General features: G+C 50.5%; 1 protein-coding gene across 5 annotated transcripts; it reads left to right on the top strand.

Annotated features, from left to right (window-relative positions):
- The first annotated feature begins 1,214 nt into the window (after positions 1 to 1,214).
- CD19 (CD19 molecule) lies at positions 1,215 to 12,832 on the top strand. 5 transcript variants are annotated; one of them, XM_043914601.1, is made up of 16 exons: positions 1,219 to 1,327; positions 1,601 to 1,888; positions 2,207 to 2,413; positions 2,545 to 2,838; positions 3,865 to 3,972; positions 4,229 to 4,277; positions 5,154 to 5,242; positions 5,597 to 5,710; positions 5,836 to 5,940; positions 6,021 to 6,089; positions 6,193 to 6,252; positions 6,346 to 6,402; positions 6,957 to 7,049; positions 7,152 to 7,250; positions 10,511 to 10,544; positions 12,513 to 12,832. In XM_043914601.1, exons 1-14 carry the CDS (start codon positions 1,246 to 1,248, stop codon positions 7,238 to 7,240), a joined length of 1,704 nt encoding a protein of 567 aa, XP_043770536.1. In that variant the 5' UTR covers positions 1,219 to 1,245; the 3' UTR covers positions 7,241 to 7,250; positions 10,511 to 10,544; positions 12,513 to 12,832. The 5 variants fall into 5 exon arrangements, with proteins under 5 accessions (XP_043770533.1, XP_043770536.1, XP_043770532.1 ...); XM_043914597.1 differs by having other exon boundaries at positions 11,652 to 12,832; XM_043914598.1 differs by lacking the exons at positions 10,511 to 10,544; positions 12,513 to 12,832 and adding an exon at positions 7,359 to 7,562 and having other exon boundaries at positions 1,215 to 1,327.
- Positions 12,833 to 14,841: the final 2,009 nt, after the last annotated feature.

Below are 14,841 nucleotides of genomic sequence, written 5' to 3'. Positions count from 1 at the left end.
GGCAGCTGGAGGGTCCCCTGAGGTTCGACTCAGGCAAACAGGAAGCCACAGCCCAGTGAGACGGGCCTGGGAACCAGCAACCAAGAGAGCCGGTCTCCTGGGTCCCTGGCCCTTTTCCCTGCGTGACTGCAGCAGTGACAGACATAGAGCTTCACATACGGGGTGGGGCGAGGTGAGAGAGGAAAAGCAGGGTGGGAGGAGACGGGGTTGTGTGAGGCAGAGAAAAGATTTAAGAGTCAGGATGCCTGCATTCTGATGTCTAATTATACCACCAGCGGAATGCCTGCTCTTAGACAACCCTGCCCTTTGGGGGGCCTCAGTCTTCCCATTTCTGAATGGGTTCCTCCCATAACTGAAGCAGGAGCTTCATGGGGGGAGATCTGGAGACAAAGGGGCATTAACCATCAGTTATTTCTCAGGACCTCTGCAAAGGAGCCCCAGTGGCAAAATGACTTGAACCCTTAGCTCTTAATGGACCTCGTCTTTCATGGACAAAAGGGCTTGCTATGTGCTGTGATGGGCTACAAATGCTGTATGTATATCATCCAGTTTAATCTCCACAAACAATTTTTGGATACTACTATTATTATCCCCAGTTGATAAAGAGAATGAAGCTCAGGCTTAGAAAGATGAAGACATTTAGCCAAGCAGCAAAGGCAGAGGATTCAAACTCAGGTCTGCCGGATCCCACCCTATGTGTGATGGGCTGATTTTACGGAGGTGGAAGAAGGCCCAAGAGATATTGGTTGAATGAATGAAGCAGGGTGGTGTGTGTGTGTGAAAGGAAACGCATTCAGAGCTTGAGGTTGAAGGGGGGAGGAGGGGGAGAAGGAAGGAGTCTGAACCCACTCATTCAGCAAATATTCCTTGGGCAACTACAGCGTGCCAAGCCCTGTTCTGGGGCACCGTGTGTGCAGTCTGAACCAAACAATCTCTGCCACAGGAGGCTTACATTCTGGGGAGGTGGGGGACAGAAAGCGATCAAATAAGGAAACACACAGACAAGGTCATTCACATGGTGGTAAGGGCTGAGATGAAAATAAAACGGGGTAGCAGGGAGGAGGTGAGTTTTGTGGTTCAGGAGGGGTGCATGGAGACAGGGCCTGAGGCGTGACCACCCCTTCCTCTCCGGGGGGACTGCCCGCCCGCCCCCACAGACGCCCATGCTTCAGTGCCCACCGGGTCCCCGCCTGCCCCAGCATCCCCCGCGCTGCGAAGCCGGGCGCCCCGGGGAGTCTGGCCACCATGCCACCTCCTCTCCTCTTCCTCCTCTTCCTTACCCCTATGGGAGTCAGGCCCGAGGATCCACGCCTAGTGGAGGCTAAAGGTATGTCCGGAGGGCAGAGGGGGATGGAAGGGCTGGAAATCTGGGTTCCGGCTGGGTGCCCTTGGCTGAGTCACTTACCCTCTCTGAGCCTCCATTTTGTTATCTGTAAAATCCAGGGCGGGATTGGAAGGACTCTGAGGACTCATCCACTCCTGGCTGTGGGGTTGGGGGCTCCTCACCCAGTGTGAGGAGTGAAGGGGCCTAGGGGTTCCTTTCTCCCCGCTTCCACCTACCCACCCCACCCGGTCCCTCTCTCTCTCTCTCTCTCCACAGAGGGAGGCAATGCTGTGCTTCCATGCCTTGAAGGTTCCTCGGATGGTCCCCCGGAACACCTGGCCTGGTTTCGGGGCTCCCAATCAAAACCCTTCTTAGAGTTGAGCCTGGGGTTACCAGGCCTGGGCATCCATGTGGGGCCTCTGGGCACCCTGAAGGAGCCCCAGGGAACCCTGCTGTTTCTCTTCAATGTCTCCAAACATATGGGGGGCTTCTACCTGTGCCAGCCAGGCCCACCTTCTGAGCAGGCCTGGCAGCCCGGCTGGACAGTCAGCGTGAAGGGCAGCGGTGAGGTCCGGGCTGGGGCAGGGAGGGCTGGGTGAGAAGAGGGAGGCCCACCAGAGATGGAGGAGGTCCAGCGGCTGAAATGAATCCGGAGGGAGGGGCCGGAGGGGCCGAGGGACAAGCTGGAAGCTAGTTTTAGGTGGCTTCTAAAAACCCCTGTGGCTTTATGACGTCAGCGCCGTGGCTCTATGTCTTTCACTCTTTTCTCTGAGTCGCTCTCTCTCTGTCTCTCTCTGGGTCTTTGCCTCTGCCTTTCTGGGTCTCTGTATCTCTCTTCCTCTCCTAGATGTCTCTGTATTCTGGTTCTGGGTATCTTCCCAGGGAAACTGTTCCGGTGGAATGCTTCAGACCACAATGACCTAGGCTGTGACTCGGGGAACAGAACCTCAACGGGCCCCAGGCCCTCTTCTGGTCACCTCACAAAGTCCCAGCTGCATGTGTGGGGCTGGGACCACTTTAACGAGATCTCACACACAGAAGCGGCCTGTGCTCCATCAAATAGCACATTGAACCAGAGCAACAACCGTGGTAAGGTGATGGCAGAGGGGGGGGTGCCAGGAAGAGGGGGGATGGTGACTGGGACCTGGATGATCTGCAGGGGAGGAGGACCCCCCACCCCAAGCATTACACCTTCCTAGCCGTGGCTCTCCCTGCCCCAGACCTCACTGTGGCCCCGGGCTCCACGCTCTTGCTGTCCTGTGGGGCCTCCCGTACCTCCCTCGTCAGAGGCTCTGTCTCCTGGATCCACAAGTATCCCATGAAGCCTGATGTCAAATTGCTGAGCCTAAACGTGAGCGAACATGCCCAGCACAGAGAGATGTGGGTCATGGGCACCCTTGGGGGAAAGGTGGTTCTGTTACTGCCCAAGGCTACAGCTCAAGATGCTGACACCTATCGTTGTAACCACGGCAACAAGACCACCCAGATGCAGCTGAAGGTCACGGCCCAGTCAGGTAGAGTTTCTCCCAACTGTGGCTCATCTGAGTGGCTGGGGCAGGGAGGGCTGGCTGAGGAGAGGGAAGAACTGGATGCTAGGCAACCTTGGCCCCTTGACCTGAGACCCAGTACCAGCCTCATCATCCCAAACTCCAACCTCTACATTGAGCACCGACCCCAGCTCTTTTCCTCCCTTCCTTCCGAGATACCCACTTTTCCCTGTCTTCTCCTACCACTGGTTATTTTTTCCCATAGACTTTGGGGGAGTCTTCCTCCCTCCCTCACACCTCACTGTTGAAGCCCCGAGCCCTCTTCTTGTGTCTGTCTACACTCCCGCATCCTGTTTGACTCCCAGGCCTCTTTAGGCCACCAGGCTTTGTGACTCAATTTTAGGCTCCATCACATCCCACACCCAGCCAACACCTGGAACTGCCATTTGATATCCCATGGACACTGCAAGCTCAACCTTTACAAAATCAAGCTCGATAGTCTTCTGGGTGGCCCTGTGTAAGTGAAGGACACCTTGCCCACATGCCCACGCCAGGAACCTGGGCATCCTTCCTTTTTTCTTACCCATCCATCAAATTGATCATAATGTTCTGCCCATTCTGTCTCCCTTCATTCAATCCTACCGTGCTACTGCAACCACGCTCTCATACTCAGTCTGAATTTTCCCTGCTAACTTAACCTCAGCACATGGCCACATCCCACTTCTAACCTTGTGAACTCCACTCTGCCCTTCACACTGACCATGGCTGTTCTTAGCTGCAGCAGGAAGCTGATCATCTTGCTCCTCTAAATCCTAACATAGCATCTGATGATAGTCATAGTTTGTCCATGGTTTGCTTAATAGATGCCGCTGCAGGCCCTGTGCGAGGTTCCGGGTCCTCATAGGAAGGGAAGAGAGCACTCCGTGTAGCTTGGGATGTTGAGGATCTGTATCTGGCCAGGGTCTCTCAGACTTATGGCGCTTTGAGGAACTGAGGCTGAAAAGCAAGATGCCAGCCTGGGGTCTTCATCTCATAGCTCCTTCCCCCTACCAGTATGGCATTGGCTGCTGGAGACTGGTGTCTGGAAAGTCCCTGTTGCGACTTTAATTTATCTGATCTTCTGCCTGACTTCCCTGGTGGGTTTTCTTTATTTTCGAAGAGGTGAGTCATGGTCGTCTTCCAAAGCCTTACCCCTCCTTCCTCAGGAGAGCCCACTCTGGCCAGTCTGACAACCATTTTCCCTCCCACACCTCCCCAACAGACCTCAGAATCCCGCCCTCCCTCCTTTTCTACCCTCCCCAAATGACGCGAGCCCTTTGGAATTTGAACTCCCATCTCCTCCAAGTTATCTCCCCAGCATCTCCCAAATCTTCACTCTTGAGTCTCTCCTCTGATTATTCCCCTTAACTCCCACCAGCCCTGATCCTGAGGAGGAAAAGAAAGCGAATGACAGATCCCACTAGAAGGTAATTATTCCAGTGCCCTCCACGCTCTCACTCCTACACTTTGACTTTACACTTTGCACTCAGTTTCCTCTGCTCATGGTGTCTTTTCCCCATCTCTATGGTTGAAATGCTGCCCAGGCTTCAAAGACCAGCACCAAAGCCACCTCCTCTGTGAAGTCCTCCTTGGATGATCACAGATCCCTCTGTAGGCTATGTCAGAAGAGAGATGCTAACTAATAACAAGTGACCACTTTTTTTTTTTTTTTTTGGCTTCACTGGGTCTTCGTTCAGGCATGCAGGATCTTCTATCTTCCCTGCTGTATGTGGAATCTTTAGTTGCGGCATGCATACTCTTGGTTACAACATGTGGGATCTAGTTCCCCAATCAGGGATGGAACCTGGCCCCCTACATTGGGAGCACGTCTTAGCCACCGGACCACCAGGGAAGTTTCAACAAGTGACCACATTTTAACCTCGAAGGGTTTAGCCTGAATCTTTAAAAAAAATATTTCTATTTATTTATTTTTGGCTGTGCTGGGTCTTCTTGCTTCGCGGGCTTTTCTCTAGCTGCCGAGAGTGGGCGCTACTCTCTAGCTGTGGTGCCCGGGCTTCTCATTGCGGTTCTCTTGTTGTGGAGCACTGGCTCTAGGGTGAGCAAGCTTCAGTAGTTGCAGTGCGTGGACTCAGTAGTTGAGGTTTTGGGGCTCTAGAGCACAGACTCCATAGTTATGGCTCACAGGCTCAGCTGCTCTGCGGCATGTGGAATCTTCCAGGATCAGGGATCGAACCAGTGTCTCCTGCATTGGCAGGCGTATTCTCTACCACTGAGCCACCAGGGAAGCCCTAGCCTAAATCTTGAGGCCTGGCCTCAAGTGCAACTCCCTTTTCCTCCCCCAGGTTCTTCAAAGTGACGCCTCCCCCGGGAAACGGAGCCAGCAGCCAGTACGGAAACATGCTTTCCCTCTCCATGCCCCACTCTGGCACGGGTAGGTACCTGACCCAGAGCGGGCACCCCACGCATCTTCCTCCAATCTCCTGAGCTCTAAGTCTTCCCGAGCTCGGAGCGCCGCCTTCAGTGAAGAGCCCGCCCCCGCGATGCTGAGCCCCGCCTACATCTGAGCCCCGCCCCCAAGACTAAGGCCCGCCCCCAGAGCTCATATCCCCGCCCCCAGGACTCGGGACCGTAAGTCGGGTTGCGAGAGCAGAACCTCGTCTTTAGATTTAGGTCCCGCCTCTGCCCTGGCTCAAGGCTGGGTACCAAGATGCGGAGTCCTCCAGCAGGGCCTGGAAGCATCCTCTGCCCGTAGCCCTGATCGCCTCCATCTCTTCTCACCCGCCAGGACGCGCCCTGCGGTGGGCTGCGGGCCTCGGAGCCGCCGCGCCGTCCTACGGAAACCCGCGCAGCGACGTCCAGGAGGCCAGAGCCGCGGGGTCCCGGAGCCCGCCAGGAACCGGTGATTGATGGGGGTGGTGATTACTCACATGAGAGGTGTCGGAGCGGTCTGGGGTAGGAATAGTGGACTGGGGCCTAAAGGAGGGGGCCCGTGACCCGGTTCCCACCTCCATCCCCGAACCCCAGGCCCAGAAGAAGAGGAAGGGGAGGCCTACGAGGAACCGGACAGTGAAGAGGGCTCCGAGTTTTACGAGAACGACTCCAAGCTTGGGCAGGACCAACTCTCCCAGGGTAAGACTGCTCTCCCCCATCCCACCTCCTCGGGGCCGTGGGCTGTGGGCCCTCGTTGGATGCCCCTCCTTTCCCACCAGATGGCAGCGGCTATGAGAACCCTGAGGAAGGGAGCTTGGATCCTCAGGATGAAGACTCCTTTTCTAACGGTAATCTGGGGACCTCGTGGGGCCTCGGAGACTCGGGAGAACCCACAGGGCTGGGAATCCCCTACAGGGCAGAGTGGTCCCTGGAGTTCTCTTTTTCCTGCAGGAGCTGAGTCTTATGAGAATGAAGATGAAGAACTGGCCCCGACTGTCACCAGGACAACAGGTGTGTGTGAGGATGGTCACGTTCCTGTGGGGAGGTGGGGTGTGTGTGTGTGTGACTCAAAAGCCAGAAATGACTTCCCTCTTCCTTCTCCAGACTTCCTGAGCCCCCATGGATCAGCCTGGGACCCCAGCAGGGAGGCAACCTCCCTTGGTGAGAAGTGCTTAGGACCTGCCTGTCTTGCCCAGATTGGGTTCATGTGGCCTTGGCTCTGAAGTCAGGCCCCACCTTGACCTTGGCTCTGACCCCCAACACAAGCCTAATCCTGACCTTAGACTTGACTCTTAACCCTAACTTCAGCACTGACCCCACAGCCTATCCTGACCCCCAGTATCCATCCCCATCCCTCATCATCAACAGCAGCCCCAGTCTCAATGTACTTCCAGCCTGGACTTTGACCTCCAGCTCACCCCAGCCCCAGTGCAGACCTCAGCTTTGACCCAAGCTCTCTCTACAACCTCCTGACAACTCTGACTCTGACTCCTTCCAATTCTGTTCTTGACTTTTTCTCTGACCATGAATGTGATCTAACCCACATGTGACCAAACCTTACAATGAACAAAGGCCCAGAACATGGTGCTAACCCTTCCTAGCACAATATTGCTCAAGCCCCTAAGACCCCCCTCCATTTCTTAGGCTGCGCTTCCCTTCCCCAAGTCCCCAGGATGGCTCCTAGGCCTCCAACTCTCTGTGCCCTGCCCATACAGGGTCCCAATCCTATGAGGATATGAGAGGGATCTTGTATGCAGCTCCCCAGCTCCGTTTCGTTCGAGCCCAGCCTGGTGCCAATCATGAGGAAGGTGGGTGCATCTCCTGCCACCTCCTGTGGTCCTCTGAGACTTCCTCCCTCCTGGCTGACTTCCGGCTCTACTTACATCTTACCCCTTCCTGGTTCTGACCAGATGCAGACTCTTATGAGAACATGGATAATCCCGATGGACCAGAGCCGGCATGGGGAGGAGGGGCTCGCATAGGGTGGAGCACCAGGTGACTCCCTTCAGGTAAGCTGGGAACTGCCCTCCAAGGATGCGAAAGAAGGGAGATGAATAGGGATGGAAGTGGGGTGCTGGCTGCTGGACCTGTTCCCCATCACCCTTTCTTCTGCATAGCCTGAGCCTCTTCAGGGCCCTGAGGTCCTCACCCGACTTCGAAATCTGGGACCCCAAGAAGACAGCGTCAGCCTCTGGAACAATGTTTTGTCAGCCTTTGGATGTGTGTAACTCTGTGTGTGTGTGTGTGTGTGTGTATGTGTACACAAGAGAAACTTCAGCCCCCTTTGCACTCCCCAAATAAACTGTGTGTGTGTGTGCTCAGTTGCTCAGTCATGCCTGACTCTTTGCAACCCCATGGACTGTAGCCCATCAGGCTCCTCTGTTCATGGGATTTCCCAGGCAAGAATGTTGAAGTGGGTGGCCATTTTTCTCCTCCAGGGGATCTTCCCGACCCAGGGATCGAACCCACGTCTCCCATGTCTCCTGCATTGGCAGGCAGATTCTTTATCACTGACCACCTGGGACCCCAAACTCAGTGAGCCCTTCCGATTCCGGGACACAGTGCCCTTATGGGGGAGAGGAAGGGAAGATTCGAACGCTGGTGCTCCCAGCCCCTCTGGAATCCAGCGGAGGAGGGAGAACTGTGTCTTGGGGACCACAGGGCCTTCTCCCCCGTGACTTGGCTTGCACTCATCCCCCTTACTTGCCTGCCATTCCCGCCATTCAGGCATTCAGTCATGGTTCATTCAGCAGTTGTATGAGGGGCACCAACTGAAGAGGAAGCAATCCAGGAATTGGCAGTCATCACTTCCATTTATTATTTTATTTATTTGGCTGTCCCGGGTCTTAGTTGCAGCACTCCCGATCTGCAATCTTGGATGTGGCATGTGGGCTCTTTAGCTTCGGCATTTCCCCCCCTTACTGTGTAGGCTCTTCATTGTGGAGCACAGGCTTTTCTTGTTGCAGAGTATGGGCTCTAGAGCGTTCAGTCGTTACAGCACGTGGCTCTCTTTAGTTGTGGCACACGGGCTTAGTTGCCCATGGCATGTAGGATCTTAGTTCACTGACCAGGGTGCGAACTCTGGTCCCCTGCTTTGGGAGCACAGAGTCTTAGCCACTTGACTACCAGGGAAGTCCCATCACTGTTATTTACTGAGCGTCTACTATAGTCTGACATCAATGAATACATTTAATCTTTCCAATCACCTCACAAGGTTATTAAGCTCTTATGTGCCAAGACTGTATCAAAATATTTTATATTTATTACATGTGTATGTATGTTTATGTATATTAACTCATTTTACCTCCACAAATAACCGTATTTCGTAGATGAGGAACCTGAGGCAGAGACACTAAATTACATGCCCAAGGCTTGCCTAGTTAATAAAGATCGGGGTCAGGATTTGAACTCTGGCAGTCTAATTCCAGAACCTATATCATTCTTGACACCCTCCCTTCCTAAGTGCAGTTTTGTAAATGGAAATCCGAGTCAGAGAGGCCAGGTCACATGACTAGCACTTCACAGAGCTGAATCCAGAAATCTGGCTCCTGTTCTAGCCACTGTGCCTATTACTTGGTAAACTGCCTGTGATGTAAACCACAGACACCAAGACTTCAGAGCTAAACGTCTCCAGGCCCTGAAACTTGATGTAGCAATCTCCACCACACCCAGATTCCTGTCTCATGCAAAGATGGACTCAGTCATTGACAGTTTCGGTATCTTCTGCCTGGCCGCCCCAGCTCCAATGCTCTTCTGAAAATTGGTATCTGAAACCTCATCCCTCTCCTGCTCTCTGTAAGACTGCCTGGACTTTTTCAGTACCTACATTTTTATTTCTAGAATTCTTTTTCTTTTTCAATTAAACTTTTTATTTTGTATTGGAGTATAGCTGATTAACAATGTTGTAAATAGTTTCAGGTAGACAGCAAAGGGACTCAGCCATACATCTTTTTTTTTTTTTCAATTTTTTGCTGCACTGGGTCTTTGTTGCTGCAAGCAGGCTTTCTCTAGTAGCGGTGAGTGGGGCTACTCTTCACTGGGGTGTGTAGGCTTCTCATTGCAGTGGCTTCTCTTGTTGCAGAGCACAGAGCTCTAGGGCGCATGGGCTTAGTTGCCCTGCGGCATGTGGAATCTTTCTGGACCAGGGATCGAATCCGTGTCCCCTGCATTGTCAGGGGGATTCTCAACCACCTTAACCACAAGGGAAGTCCTAGAATCCCTTTTATTAATGCTCCAGTTCTTTCTTCATAATGTCCTGTGTTTATTATTGAGACTCTGTTCCTTCTTATCTCTGAAACTTTAAAACTTACTTTTTCCCTGGTGGCTCAGATGGTAAAGAATCTGCCTGCAATGCAGGAGACCCGAGTTTGATCCCTGAGTTGGGAAGATCCCCTGGAGTAGGAAATAGCAACCCACTCCAGTATTCTTGCCTGGAGAATTCCATGGAGAGAGGAGCCTGGCAGGCTGTAGTCCATGGGGTTGCTGTGTCGGGCACTACTAAGCAACTAACACTTTCATTTTAGCTATTTTAGTATACCTTCCTCATAGGACGATGTATCAAACATAGTTCTAATATTAATAAATGCTTTACAAGTAGCATCTCATTTTATCTTTATGACAATCCTATGAGGAAGGTACACTAAAGTTATTGTTGCCTTAAAGCTGAGAAGACTGAGGCACAGAGAAATTAAATACTTTAATTGCTAACCAACTTTAAGTAACTTACTCAAAATCATTGACCCTCAGTGTTCCCAGTTATAAAGTAGGATTAGGGAGGAGGTGATTACTGTCATTTGTACATGGTGATGTCACCATGGAAGCATTCTTAGTTTCTCCTGCAGGAGTCCCCTGAGTTCCCAGGGCCCCACTCACATCTCCTGGGGCCAGCTTGATTTGGCTTCTGCCACAGTTTTACAGGCTACACGGGTTTCTTATCATTTTATTCAGAGCAAGCTTTTACCCTAGAGGTTTGGTCTGAATCCAAACCCATACTCCAATGGCTCTGGGAATTCTGATGACTTTTTCCAAGCTGTATGCCAAGGTGTGTGGGTGGATTTTTCCCCCCTCTTGTCTTCTGTGCCCAGGAGAGAGTCTTTTCTCAGCTCCCAGCTTTGTGCAGGGGGCTTAGTTTCAGCTCGATGCTCTTCCTGAAACTGCAGACTTGACCTCTGTCCCCAGGTGGTCATTAGAACTCCAATCTTAGGGACCCCAGCATTCCGATGGGCTTCTGTTTCACTGCTGTGACTTTGATTTCCTTCTTGATTTCTAGCACTGGGAAAATTCTGTCCTGCTTTTGAGCTCAGGTATGTACTAAGAGAAAGAAAAGAAAGAAAGTGATGCTTCCTGTTATATTTGCATAGTGTATGTTTGGAGTGTGGGGGTTGGGAAATGAACCTTCAGCATTTTCTTAGGCTTCCATCTTGGACACAGTCCATGTGGCAAAAAAGAAAATAAAATTCCCACATCTAGCTCAAGATTCACCCTCTCCCTACCGTACCCGTCAACTAATGTAAACTTTCCATATTGCCGTAGTCCCCACCATTCTCTATTGTCTCTCACCCAGCCGTGCTTCATTCACGTAGGTTTACTGTCTATGCCTGAAGCATGTAAATTTGTGACTCCTAGTGAAAGCATCCTTCCTCCTTGAGGGTGAATTCAGGTCTGGGTCTTCTCTGTGCCTCTGGTACCCAATCAGAGGATGGCAAAGATGAAGAAATGAATGGGAAAGGAGGAGTCAATGAAGGACTCTGGCAAGTCCTAAGATTTGGAGGGCAAAAACGAGTCATGTGAGCTCGGTTACCTGGGGAATGCTTGGGGGAAGAGAGGAACCAAGGTGTGCCAACTCCAGCCCAGTGCTCTGGAATCAGACTATCTGGGTTTGATCCCAGATCCACTCTTTTCTGACTGTGTGACTCAAGCTCTCTGTGCTGCAGTTTCCTGCTCTGTAAAATAGCCATTGTCATGATAGCTACATTAATGAGTCTTAAGTGAAATATGAAGCATCTGACAGCGGCATAGTAGTCACTCGAACATTGGCTATTTTTACTATGATTTTTAAAATATATATTTACTTATTTGGCTGTGCTGAGCCTTAGCTGTGGCACACAGGATCTTTGATCTTTGTTGCACCATGAGGAATCTTAGCTGGGGCATGTGGGTTTCTAGTTCTCTGACCAGGGATTGAACCCCGGCTCCCTGCATAGGGAGCACGGGGTCTTAACCACTGGACCACCAGGGAAGTCCTAGCTATTATAATTATTTGGCATTTATTAAGGGCCTCTGTGTCCCAAGAGCCAGAGGACACCCAGTACATTTGGGTCAGGACTTCCTCTAGTGTAGGGACCTGCTCAGAAGACGGCCACGCTCAAAGTTTCCCAACTTCCCCATCTCATGATCTGTTTCTTTGGCAGGTACTGGACCACTTATAGCTCGTGAACAGGATTTAGGGAGACGGAGGCTTGAGGGAAATTTCAGGCCCTCAGAGTCACCCCTAGTTTGCAGGAGCCTCTCAGGTAGGGAGGGGCTCCCCAGGTGGCACAGTGATAAAGAATCCACCTGCCAATGCAGGAGACACAAGAGACGTGGGTTCAATCCCTGGGTTGGGAAGATCCCCTGGAGGAGAAAATGGCAACCTGCTCCAGTATTCTTGCCTGGGAAATCCCATGGACGGAGGAGCCTGGCAGGCTACAGTCCTTGGGTAACAAAGAGTCGGACACGACTGAGAGGCTGAACATGCTCAGGTAGGGACCAAGGTGGCAGAAAGACTTTTGGTGCAGTCTCTATTCTTCCAGCTTTGCTGCAAAGAGAAGATGGTTTCCTGGGGCTGGGAAGTCCTTGGAGTCCACGCTGCCAGAGCCAGTCTTTGTCCCTTGGGAAACAGCCCCACCTGCTGGGCTTGTGTGACTTCAGTCTTGACTTTGGCTGAGTCTATTTGGAGGACTTAAGATATGGGCTAACTTGAGGTATATGTGTAGTGGATATCAGTGTGGCAGAGGAGGGGGATGGGATAGGATGTAGGTGGCTGTCAAGATGCTGTATTGGATGGGTGTGTGAAGCACAAGCCATGTGAACCCTGTGTGTGTGAGAGACAGGTGGTATTGGCTTTATGCTGTGTGGGCGTTCTGTGTGAAATATGGTATGGCATATATAGTGTGAGGTGTCAGGGGTGTGAAAATTAATAAAGGGAACCCTCACCAAAGTGCAGTTGAAGGGGATGCTTTCATCAGTTACAGGAACAGTTGTCAGTTGAAGACACTCATCATCAATTACAGGAAGAACTGTCAGTTAAAGACCCTAATGGAAGAACCATGAACCGGAAAGAATCTTCAGTTACAGGTCCCAAGAGGAAAAGATGTACGTTTCATCTCCTAGAAGAAATCCATTACCCCAGCAACTCGGACAGTGAGAAGCCATCATTACCCTGAACTCCCACTTTTCTCCAGTGGACATTCCTTCAAAACAACCCCTCCCAATGTCTTCCCTTTTTTTCCTATACAATGACCTTCTCTGTTTATTGGCCTTGCCTATGGCTTTTGCTATAACTTCCTTGTTCTCTACTGTTCCTGAATAAATCTATTTTTGCTGGTAAAAATAACTGACTTTGGTTTTGTCTTTGCCACTCCCCTTGAGGGATCTCTAACCAGGGATTGAACCCTGGCCCTTGGCAGTGAAAGCGAGGAGTCCTAACCACTGGACTGCCAGGGAATTCTCTACAATAACTGACTTTTGTTTAGGTCAACAGGGGTCATGCTATTGGAGGCAATGTGGGAGGTGTGACATGTAGGAGGGGGTGTGTCTGTACTGTGTGTGTTGAGGTGCATCTGATATAGGAGGTGTGAATACTGTAGCGTGTGGAGGGTAGGTAACCTCTGAGGTACCCAGTGTCTTTGCTGGGTCAGTTGGGAAAATATAATGAAAAAACGAAACCTTCTTCCAACTCAGAAAACCTCTCTACAGAGGTGGTAGAGACAGAAAACCATTTTATTACTAAATAAGCATTAAATAGAATGCGATGCACATCACAGGCAGTCCCCTAAGAGACTGATTGCAAAAGCCGAAAGAAATCTCACACTTTCATATAAGCCAAGCAGGTATAACCCATTATCCTCTTTTCAATATAAATATTCAAAACCATATCCTGTTTCCGATGACTAGGCCTCAAGAAGGGGACTTGACTTCACCTTTAGACATACGTAGTAGATCATACTTTCTCATGGCGATTGGCTTTTATCCAAGGGTGAAACAAGCTTTTAGCATCTTTCAGATGGTAAGTGGTTTTGTATATTGCAGGAGAGCTTCTACAAGTTAGGCCGTTAGTCTCCCATTGGAGCTGGAGCTATTTCCCCTGACACTTGCCTTTCAAAAAGATGGCTCCAGAACTTATTCACAGAACAGAAACAGACTCACAGAAGAAGAAAACAGGTTCATGATTACCAAAGGAGAAAGGGTGGGGGGTGGGTTGGGATCAATTAGGAGTTTGCCATTAGCAGATACAATTACTATATATAAAATAGATAAACAACAAAGTCCTATTGTATAGCACAGAGGACTATATTTAGTATCTTGTAATAAACTATAATGGAAAAGAATTTGAAAAAGAAAAAATATATAAAACTGAATCATGGACTTCCCTGGTGGCAAAGTGGATGAGTCTGCCTGCGTTAGCAGGGGACATGGGTTTGATTCCTGGTCTGGGAAGATTCCACATGCTACCGAACAATTAAGGCTGTGCACCACAAATACCGATCCCGTGAAGCCCATGCCTAGAGTCTGTGCTCTACAACAAGAGAAGTCACCACAGTGAGAAGTCTGGGCAGCACAACGAAGAGTAGCCGCCCACCCCGCCTCCCTCCACTGCAACCAAAGAAAGCCCGCACAAAGCAAGGAAGACCCAGTCCAGCCAAAAAAAGAAAAAATAAAATAAAACGTTGGCGACCCACTCCAGTATTCTTGCCTGGAAAAGTCCATGGACAGAGGAGTCTGGCAGGCTGAAGTCCATGGGATTACATGACTGAGCATGTGTGCACAAGGGTGGAGGGAGATGGGTTGGTAGCAATAAAGTGGTAGAACTAAATAAATAAATAAAATAAAATAAAATAAAATAAAACGTTGATGTAAAAAAAAGCTAGCCTTAAAAAAAAAAAACAAAAAACCAAAACTGAATCACCGTGTTGTACACCAGAAATGAACACAACGTTTTAAATCAACTCTACTTCAACTGAAACACACACACACACACACAGATTTACACACATTTTGAAAAGTTCCAAGAAAGAAATTCTGAAAGAGTGAAGGGGGAGAAATCACGATCCTTATTTTCAACAGGGAGAATTAAACCTCTTATTTTTCATTTGTGTTTGCCCTTCCAGGTTTTTTGCGAGGTGGGTGTTCTTAGGTGCATATCGAGGGAGAGTGTTGCAAGAGTGCATGTTGTGTTGATATGGCCCGTGTAGTGTCTGTCGGGACGTCCTGTGTGAGGAACGCTGTAGGAGGGAATTCGGAGAGTTGTATGTTGTTGCGGAGAAGGCGATGGCACCCCACTCCAGTACTCTTGCCTGGAAAATCCCACGGATGGAGGAGCCTGGTAGGCTGCAGTCCATG

The sequence above is a fragment of the Cervus elaphus genome, chromosome 10 (assembly GCF_910594005.1).
Source record: "Cervus elaphus chromosome 10, mCerEla1.1, whole genome shotgun sequence".
In the NCBI taxonomy this organism is placed as follows: Eukaryota; Metazoa; Chordata; class Mammalia; order Artiodactyla; family Cervidae; genus Cervus; species Cervus elaphus.
The sequence above is the reverse complement of the archived record's forward strand: the minus strand, read 5'-3'. Positions and strand labels throughout refer to the sequence as shown.